Raw genomic sequence first — 9802 nt, forward strand, 5'->3', positions numbered from 1 at the left:
GATGGTGAGGTTTGGTGTGGATCGAGTTTTGTCTCGAATCTTCAAATCCAGATTCGAGACGGTAGGAGATGATTCGAGGTTCGTGGTTAGTGGATTCGTGTTCAGGGGAGTGAGGGGGTCTTAGGGTGTTCAGGAGGTGGCCACCAGCGTTCATGCCGCCGGGTTCTGGTGGAAGGGGAACTAGGGCGGCGTTAGGGTTTGGGGGTTTTAGGGCTTGGGGAAGGAGATGACTGAAAGGGGGGGTTTGGATAGGGGGCGTGGGGTGAAGGGTCAAGTTTATATATGGAAGGGGAAGAGAGATTGGAGCCGTTAGATCAAGTGATTTGAACGGCTTAGATCTATTGGTGGGTAACAGGACGGGGTCGTTTGGTATGGGAACGGGGTCGTTTTGGTTTAGGTGAGGGGTTGGTTTGAACCGGCTAAATAGGTCGGGTCATGAGGGAGCCAGGGACCGTTGGATCAATGAGGTTGGACGGCTCAGATCAAATTGCCTGAAACGGCGTCGTTGAGGTGAGTTGGACAACCTGATCTGGACCGTTCCTTTGAATCAGATCAACGACTTCAAATGGGGACGCCGATACGACGTCGTTTGAGTCCGTGCTTGGGCAGGCTGGGTTTGGACTGGATCAGTACTTTGGTTTTGGGCCTTGTTTCGGGGCCCAAATCAGATTTTCCTTTTCTCCTCTTTTTTTTTTCAATTTAAACAAAAATTCCTAAAATAATGTAAAAATTAAAATAAACCTACACACATATTGAGTGACACCCACAACGATAAACACACATAAATGGACAATAAAAAATAAAAATAAAATAAAAAATGGTTAGATCACAGCTTAGAACGAACGATGCACACATACATATATTTTTTGAATTTTCTTTTAACGACAGGCATTTTGTATTTTTGTTTGGTAATGACTAGATGTAAAATGGACAGACCCATAAATGACTAACAACACATGTCACGGAAAACTCGAAAAATTGTACAGCGAAATCATTTGTCACTATTTTTATTTTCTTTTGGAGCGATTGCTCGTAAAGCAAAAATCACGTGCTTACAGCTGCCCCTCTTTGCCCGAAGACACGAAGGGTTTTCGCGCAAAGATAAAGCGAGCGATTTTTGCCCGTCCGAATACTCCGTGTGAAGCATTTTTTGAAAAAGATTTGACCGAACCTTTGCTTCAGAGGTTTCCTACATATCCTGGGCTGAACAGGAATCAGGTCAATGTAGTTCGGGAAATTTTGGTAGCTGGGACTACCGTGTGACTGTAGTGTTTGCTGTCGTTGTGCGCTGTTGTATGCTGCTGTAGGATGCTACTGCTCAACCGATCTCCCTATTACATTGCTCTAAAAGGAAAACAAGAAGCTAAGCTAAACTGAGGATCCTGAAATCTTATCCATCTTCAACTTGTTCTTATTGTCTTGCTTTCTTGTCGGCTAACACTTTCCTCCGATGCCTTTATCTTGTGACTTTGGGAGATGATGCTGGTCCTTTGCTGACGTTTGAATGCCAGTTTTCATCACTTTGCTTGATCCGCTGGGGACACGGCTTTCTTCTTTAAAATTTCCAATGGTTTCTTCAGTGGTATGTTTCTTCATCAGCATCGTCATACTGGGCATGCTACAACGTTCCCAAACTGCTTCTTTTGAGATGCATTCCTTTTTCCTTTTGAATTGCGCGCTTGCCTCTGCAGTTGTCTGCTTCTTGGTGCTGGGGATTTTATTGTTTCCCGTTTGGGGCTCTCTGTTGCACCCTTCCGTCTTCAGGTGGGGTGACTGATTCCAAAATCTAGAGCTGAATGTATTCCCGCATTATACTGGTGGGCGACCTAAAACTTAAATGTATTCCCGCATTATACTGGTGGGCGACCTAGAACTTAAAAGTATTCCCGCATTATACTGGTGGGCGACCTAGAAATTAAAAGTATTCCCGCATTATACTGGTGGGCGACCTAGAACTTAAAAGTATTCTCGCATTATACTGGTGGGCGACCTAGAACTTAAATGTATTCCCGCATTATACTGGTGGGCGACCTAGAAATTAAAAGTATTCCCGCATTATACTGGTGGGCGACCTAGAACTTAAAAGTATTCCCGCATTATACTGGTGGGCGACCTAGAACTTAAAAGTATTCCCGCATTATACTGGTGGGCGACCTAGAACTTAAAAGTATTCCCGCATTATACTGGCGGGCGACCTAGAACTTAAAAGTATTCCCGCATTATACTGGTGGGCGACCTAGAACTTAAAAGTATTCCCGCATTATACTAGGGTATCTTACCAAACTATTTAGTGAAAAAGGTAAGCAAGCATACATGAAGAACAGGAAGAAGTCCCCTTAACCTCCTTCTCCAAAAGGGACCGTTAATGTTATAAGCGGGAGCGAAGAAATTAATGGCATGACATATACGGCGGCCAAGAAAGTTTCAAAAGTTACAGTTACACATGGGAAGCGGGTCCGACATGTGTTGGAGGAAGAAAGTATTACATTTGATGATGCAGATGCGGATGGCGTGATAACTCCACATAACGATGCACTGGTAATATCTCTACTTGTGCATGATACTAATGTGAAACGAGTTTTGACTGATCCAGGTAGTTCCGTGAACATCATTTTGCTAAGAGTATTAAACGAGATGCAAGCTGAAGATAAGATAGTACCTAAGGCACATACTTTATCTGGCTTTGACAATTCAAGCGTCGTGATAAAAGGGGAGGTAGTACTTACAACATTCACAGAAGGAGTTGTCAAGGAGATGGAAATGGCTTATAATATAATTCTCGGAAGACCGTGGATTCACGAGATGGATGTTGTGCCGTCTACCTTACATCAAGTTATTAAATTCCCATCACCATGGGGAATATGTCAAATCTGTGGGGATCAACAGACATCCAGGAGCATCAACTCTGTAGTAGATTCAAGAACAAAAAACGAAGAAAAGTAGCAATTACAGAATCCAGTTAAGGATACTATGACACAAGCCTCAACTGAACATGGGCGAACAGATGTGGACTCAATGCCCGATTCTATCCAAGAACCAGAAGAAAATGAAAATATCAAAACGACGATTGAAGAGTTGGAGGTTGTAGAGCTATTCACACAATGGCCTGAAAAGAAAGTCTACATTGGGGCCAACTTAAGCCACGAAATGAAAGGTAAGTTGATTGAACTTTTGAAACTAACGTGGATTGCTTTGCCTGATCCCATTCTGATATGACAGGAATACCCCCGGAAGTAATGACTCAAAAGTTAAATGAAGATCCATCATATCCACCTATCAAACAAAAGAAGAGAAAGCAGGGGTCTTTCAAAAATCAGGTGATTCAAGATGAGGTCCAAAAACTTTTAAAAATTGGGTCTATCCATGAGGTAAAGTATCCTAATTGGTTTGCTACTATAGTAATAGTACCAAAAAAGAATGGCAAATAGCGAGTTTGTGTAGACTACACTGACCTTAACAAAGCTTGTCCTAAAGATTCTTTTCTGTTACCACATATAGATCAACTAATTGATGCTACTACAGGACATGAATTGTTAAGCTTTTTAGATGCATATTCAGGGTATAATTAGATCAAAATGGATCCCCTAGATGAGGAAAAAACTTCATTTATAACAGACAGGGGGACTTACTATTACAAAGTAATGCCCTTTGGCCTCAAAAATGTTGGTGCCACGTATCAAAGGTTGGAGACCAAAATGTTCCAGGAACATTTAGCAAAAACTATGGAAATCTACATAGATGATATGCTTGTCAAATCTCAACAATCAGGGGATCATATACCGCACTTGTCTGATACATTTCAGATCTTACAAAAATTCAATATGAAGCTAAATCCCGAGAAATGTGCATTTGGCGTTTCATCAGGTAAGTTTTTGGGTTTTCTTGTTTCTAACCGTGGTATTGAAGTAAATCCTGCACAGATTAAAGCCATTGAAGAAATTCCTGACATGCTTACAAGTAAGAAAGAGGTGCAAAGACTAACGGGAAGAATTGTAGCCTTGGGAAGATTTATTTCCAAGTCATCAGAAAAATGCTTTAAATTCTTTTCGGCTCTTAAAAAGCAATATCAGTTCGAATGGTCTGAGGAGTGTTAACAAGCACTCAGAAACTTGAAGGTATACCTATCAAATCCATTGTTGCTCGCAAAACCAAAAGATGGGGAAAGGTTGCTTATCTATCTAGCTGTTTCGGAAGTAGCGGTGAGTGATGTTTTAGTTCGTGAAGACCAAGGTAAACAGTCTCCAATTTATTATGTTAGCAAGTCATTATTAGATGCAGAGACACGATACCCTCAACTAGAAAAACTTGCAATTGCATTAATCATGGCATCTAGAAAGCTAAGGCCTTATTTTCAATGCCACCCTATTTCTGTAGTAACTGCTTATCCACTGCGTAATATATTACACAAACATGAGTTATCATGTAGGTTAGCCAAGTGGGCCAAAGAATTAAGTGAATACGACATCATATATCAGCCCATAACCGCAATAAAATCTCAGGTGTTAGCAGATTTTTTGGCTGATTTTAGCCAAGGGATGCAACTAGAAGCAGAAAAAGAATTACAAGTATTCAATGGGTCTAATCCAGGAACTTAGACCTTATTTACTGATGGCTCATCAAATGTGAAGGGGGAAGTCTAGGAATTGTTTTGGTACCACCTACGACAAGCCATAAAATATCATCCTATAACTAACAATGAGGCAGAGTATGAAGTTGTGATTGCAGGTTTAGAATTGGCACGCGAACTTGGCATCGATCAGATCGTAATCAAAAGTGATTCGCAGCTCGTAGTTAATCAAATGTTGGGGACTTATACAGCCAGGGAAGCACGAATGCAGTAATACTTAGAGAAGGAACTCGATCTGGTTAGGCAATTCCAAAACTGGAAAGTTGTGCAGATACCAAGAGAGGAAAATGTCGAGGCAGATGCCCCAGCTAATCTCGCATCTGCGACAAACGTGACAAGTAACAAAAATGCTTCTGTAATTTATTTGTTTCATTCAGTACTCAATCATGACAAAAATAAGGTAAATTTAAATAACTTAACCTGGGATTGGAGGAATGAGATTGTCACTTTTTTGCAGTATGGAACCGTCCCTGAAGATAAAAAGGCTCATGCGCTTCATAAAAAGGCTGCTCGGTTCTGTTTAAAGCAAGGCAATCTTTATCGTGAAATGTTCGTCGGTCCCTTAGCAAGATGCCTCGGGCCTTCTCAAATAGAGTATGTAATGAGAGAAATACACGAGGGGCATTGTGGAAATAATGCAGGAGGAAGATCATAAGTAAAAACCATGATTAGAGCAGGCTATTATTGGCCTAAAATGGAAGAAGAAGCGGAAAATTTCGTGGTTAAATGTGATAAGTGCCAAAGATACGGTAACAATATGCATAGACCTACAGAGTTGTTACATCCGGTCGTTTCACCATGGCCTTTTATGAAGTGGGGGATGAATATTGTGGGTCCACTACCACAAGCAAAAGGCAAGGTAAAATTTCTGCTAGTACTCACTAATTACTTTACTAAATGGGTAGAAGCCGGTGCTTTTAAACAGGTATGAGAAAAGGAGGTTAGAGATTTCATTTGACGAAATATTATATGTCGATTCGGTGTACCAAAGGAAATCGTATGTGATAATGGCCCGCAATTTATAGGCGCACAAATCACAAAATTTTTTCAAAGTTGGCAGATCAAAAGAATTACCTCAACGCCTTACCATCCAGTGGGTAATGGACAAGCTGAATCAACAAATAAAGTCATTGTCAACAATTTGAAGAAACGATTGGAAGAATCTAAAGGCAATTGGCCAGAGTTGCTACTTGGTGTTTTATGGGCATACTGCACAATAGCAAAAACAAGTACCGGTGAAACACCATTCTTACTGGTATACGGAGCTGAAACCTTAATTCCAGTTGAGATAGGGGAGCCAAGCACGAGGTATACACAAGCGATTGAGGAATCCAATGAAAAAGAAATGCGAATAAACCTAGATCTACTTGAAGGAAAAAGGAAAGTTGCATTAATAAGAATGGCAGCACAAAAACAAGTCATGGAATGATATTATAATCGGAAAGCTCGCCTAAGATACTTCAAGATTGGGGACTTCGTACTCAAGAAGGTTTTTCAATCCACGAGAGCAGCTAATGCGGGAAAATTAAGTCCAACTTGGGAAGGACCTTACAAGATTCAGGGTATCGCAGTAAAAGGAGCATACGAGCTGGAAACAATGGATGGCAAGATATTACCTTCACATTGGAATGTCATTCACCTGAAGAGATACTATTTCTAAGGAGTACCCGCGGTCAGGTATCCTCATTTTAAAATTCTATTCTTGAATTGTTAAAATTTTACTAACGATTTTAGATGATAGGCAAAAAGCGAACCCGTACTAAATGATGAATCACGACCTACAAGGCATGTGGAAGAATATAAATTCCCGGTCTAGGGTTATAACTATTCTAATAGAAATTCAAACGGGTTAAGCAGTCTTCATCTATAATCGCACCTCCGAGTCCTGTATGTTTTTTCCTTTTAAGGAAAAGGACCAAATGAGAGGAGTAATCAAGTGCTCGAGACTTCATACTTCAAAGCTCAAACACTTGAGGGACTATATAATATACATAGGACATATGTGTAAAGAAGGCAAAGAAGACTGAGAAATAATCAAAGTTCAAGTCAAAGCCCAAAAAGTCTACTTATTGAATGAATCAAGTGCAAAGCAAAATTACGAGCCAATAACATAAAGCCAAAGAAAACCTTATCATATTTAGGTTAAAGTCAATGTATAGAAACGGGTTATAAATAAAAACCTTGTGTTTTATTTCCTTTTTTGAAAACTGTTGTATAGAAAACAGTTATGAAAAAGTTATAAAAGTTATTTAAATTCATGTAAGATGTCATTTAAACTTGACAAAGTTCAAATGAAAATTTTATCAAAGTTATTTCAAGAAACATGTGTGTTCCTATTTCATTTGTCGTACATTTACACCATTATGAAGTTGAGACGTCTTCTTCATTAAGTGTCGAATATAAAAGGGCCCTCTTTTATAAAATTCATGTTTGATTTAAACATTCATAAAGTTAAGAAAGCGTTTTGTGAAAATGCAAAAAAGGGTAAAGTATAAACCCACAAATTAACTAAAATATCTTGAGTACAAAGGCAAGAACGAGCAAAATAGAAGCTCAGAATAAACTAAGTCAAAATGGAAAACTTCTTAATACTGAAAAGTTTAGACTAAGTATGAACTTAGTCATAAACTGTTTGTCATTTATACAAAATACCTCAAAAAGGTCTGGGGACTTGTCATTTCCAAAAACTAAACCCCCAAACGGGATGGAGGTTTATAACCACATTCCACCAAAAAAGAAAGAGAAAAAAAGAAGAAGTCATATTCCATAAACTTGTCACTGAGGAGCTGAAGAAGGATCCAAAGCAAGGTCACCAGCAGCAGAAGATTCAAGTTGGCTTGAAAGAGTTGGGACATTTACTGTACCCATATCATCTTCAATATGTTCAGAAGTATCAGTCATGGGAGAGGGAAAGTCTTGGCCTTGCTGAGTCTTTTCAATAGTTTTTTTTATCTTAGCTAATTCAGCTTCCAAGTTAAAGCCCTCTTGGCTAGCTTCCACAAGGGTGTCATGGCGAGTATTTAAAAATGCCCAACTCACTTCAATTGCGATCTTGTCCTCAAGAATCTCGTAATATTTCTCCCATTGATCAATTTCACTTTTGAGCTTTTCATTCTCAGCCAAGGCAGAATCGTAAGAAGCTTGAAGAGAAGCACGTGAACTTTCTAAGGAACAGACCTTATTAGAAGATTCACGGAGATCTTCTTGAGTCTGAGTCAAAGTTTGCTCAAATTCACCGGCATAAACTTCCTTCTCACTTAACAAAGCTCTCAACTCTCTGATCTCTTCACTAGCCTTGGAGAGTTTCTCAAAAAAAGATGTTTCGAGGAGATTCTTATCTTTGCCAGCTTGGTTTGATGAAGCCTTTTCAACTGTCAACTCTGAAGTTAAAACCTTCAACTGCTGCTCTAAGGTGAACTTGCTCTCTTTTAATACTTCCATGTCAATTTGGAGGCTTTTATATTGTTCTCTTTAGTTGTCCGCTTCAATTTGGTAATCATGCATTAACTGATCCGTGTGAGAAACCCTCTTCATTATCGTTTTACCAACAAGGTTGATCTAAAGAAAAGAGAGGAAAGGTAAGAATCTTAAATAGAAGAAAGAAATAATAAAGCATGAAGAGGAATACCTTTAATGATGACTGCACTATGTCATTCATCCAAGTTAAAGAGTTGTGACTCTCAAGCTTGGATCTCTTGATTGAACCAATCAGGGATTTCAACCACACATCAGCCCGACCTGATTTTCTCAAAATATTACCATCGGCAGGAACCTTGATGATAACTTGTTTCATAGCTCCACTTCCATTTGAGGAACCAACCTCAGTGTGATGAACAGTTGTAGGAGGAAATGTGGAAGAAGTCAAAACAGCCTGAGGCGGAGCAGCAATGGCAACAGTCACAACTGGAAAAGAAGATATCACAGGAGCAGACATGGAAAATGAGGCAAGGGGCACTTCATCAGAAATTGGACCCAAACTTTCATTATCAAACCCATGAGCAAAAAGCTGATCAACAGAATCATGAGCAGCCGTGGGAGTATCGTCATCGGAAATCACCGAGGTGGCTTCAATAGGCTCGGTTAGAGGAACAGAACGAGGGGGAGATGCTTCATCATCTGAAATAATGTGTCTCCTAGCTCGTGGCCTTTTTATCAAAGAACCATCATCTTGTTCTTCCTCTTCTTCAGAGTCTTGGTCAGCAGAAGTTTTGCTTTTCGATGAAGAACCCAAAATTATTTCTTGGGCTCTTTACAAAGAAATTCTGGAAGCTACGACGGCCTCAACACATATGCCTCGAATGGGAAATCCTGACAAAAAGAAGGATCAAAATAAGTTCTAAGGAAAGAAGTGAACGGAAATACAAAGGATATAAGGAAAAAAGCACTAACCGTGAGTTTTCACTTTCCAACCAAATCGATGAGAAAGGTTTTTCCAGGATCTACCTTCCATCGGAGCAACACTTAACAACTTTCCTACCCAACCACAGAAATTGGAAATCTCATTAACAGTTCTCATGGTTGCTGAAAAAGAAAAGGAAGTTAAAATGGCAACCATCAAAATTGAGAAAAAGGTATAGAAAAGTTATAAAAAAAACTCACGTGAAAAATTCCACTTCTCAGGAAATGGAACATTCTCTTCACACATTAAATCAATAGTGGGGGCGGCAACAAACCTGGCATACCAGCCACGGTCCTTATCGTCTTCTGGGCTGACTAGAATTCTTTTGCTTTTCGTTACTAAAGTAAAAATTACTTGACGGAAGAGTTTGGGAGAATAAAGATGGATTAAATGAAAGAAAGTAAAAGGCATGCCAGCCATGTTGGCCAAATGTCTCAAACAAGCAACAACCATCCATACGATAGGGCCAATTTGTCCTAAGCAAACATCGAAAAAGTGACAGAACTCGATGATAACAGGGTCAATAAGAGGCTTGAAATTCAATGTGAAAGGGTATGTATATACGAAAGAAAACCCAATCAAGTAAGAAGTGATTCTTTGGTTTGAATTGGGGATTATAATGGGGAAATCATGACTCCACTGGCAATCTCTACGAACCACAAAAATCAAACCTTCAATGATCTAAGTTGGGTAAATATCAGCACGATCTAATAAAGACACAGAGGAAACTTGGTTTCCGATGGACTCTCTATCATTGTAAAAAGATAGTTCAGCAT

At 39.5% G+C, this 9802-nt stretch overlaps 2 protein-coding genes across 2 annotated transcripts; both read left to right on the forward strand.

Annotated features, from left to right (window-relative positions):
* The first annotated feature begins 2397 nt into the window (after positions 1 to 2397).
* LOC138887660 (uncharacterized) lies at positions 2398 to 2943 on the forward strand. Its single transcript, XM_070169433.1, has one exon. It carries the CDS (start codon positions 2398 to 2400, stop codon positions 2941 to 2943), a length of 546 nt encoding a protein of 181 aa, XP_070025534.1.
* A 2378-nt stretch (positions 2944 to 5321) lies between these two features.
* On the forward strand, positions 5322 to 6056 carry LOC138887661 (uncharacterized). The gene is made up of 2 exons (XM_070169434.1): positions 5322 to 5552; positions 5688 to 6056. The coding sequence occupies exons 1-2, from the start codon at positions 5322 to 5324 to the stop codon at positions 6054 to 6056; spliced, it is 600 nt and encodes a 199-aa protein (XP_070025535.1).
* The last annotated feature ends 3746 nt before the right edge of the window (positions 6057 to 9802 follow it).

The sequence above is a fragment of the Nicotiana sylvestris genome, chromosome 3, assembly GCF_000393655.2.
Source record: "Nicotiana sylvestris chromosome 3, ASM39365v2, whole genome shotgun sequence".
NCBI lineage: Eukaryota > Viridiplantae > Streptophyta > Magnoliopsida > Solanales > Solanaceae > Nicotiana > Nicotiana sylvestris.

Bases quoted from the DNA above. Each gene is read 5' to 3' on its own strand.
- LOC138887661 (XM_070169434.1), top strand. From the start codon at position 5,322: ATGGAAGAAGAAGCGGAAAATTTCGTGGTTAAATGTGATAAGTGCCAA. The intron at 5,553-5,687 runs GTATGAGAAAAG...CAAAGTTGGCAG, and splicing joins AAGCCGGTGCTTTTAAACAG to ATCAAAAGAATTACCTCAAC.
- LOC138887660 (XM_070169433.1), top strand. From the start codon at position 2,398: ATGACATATACGGCGGCCAAGAAAGTTTCAAAAGTTACAGTTACACAT.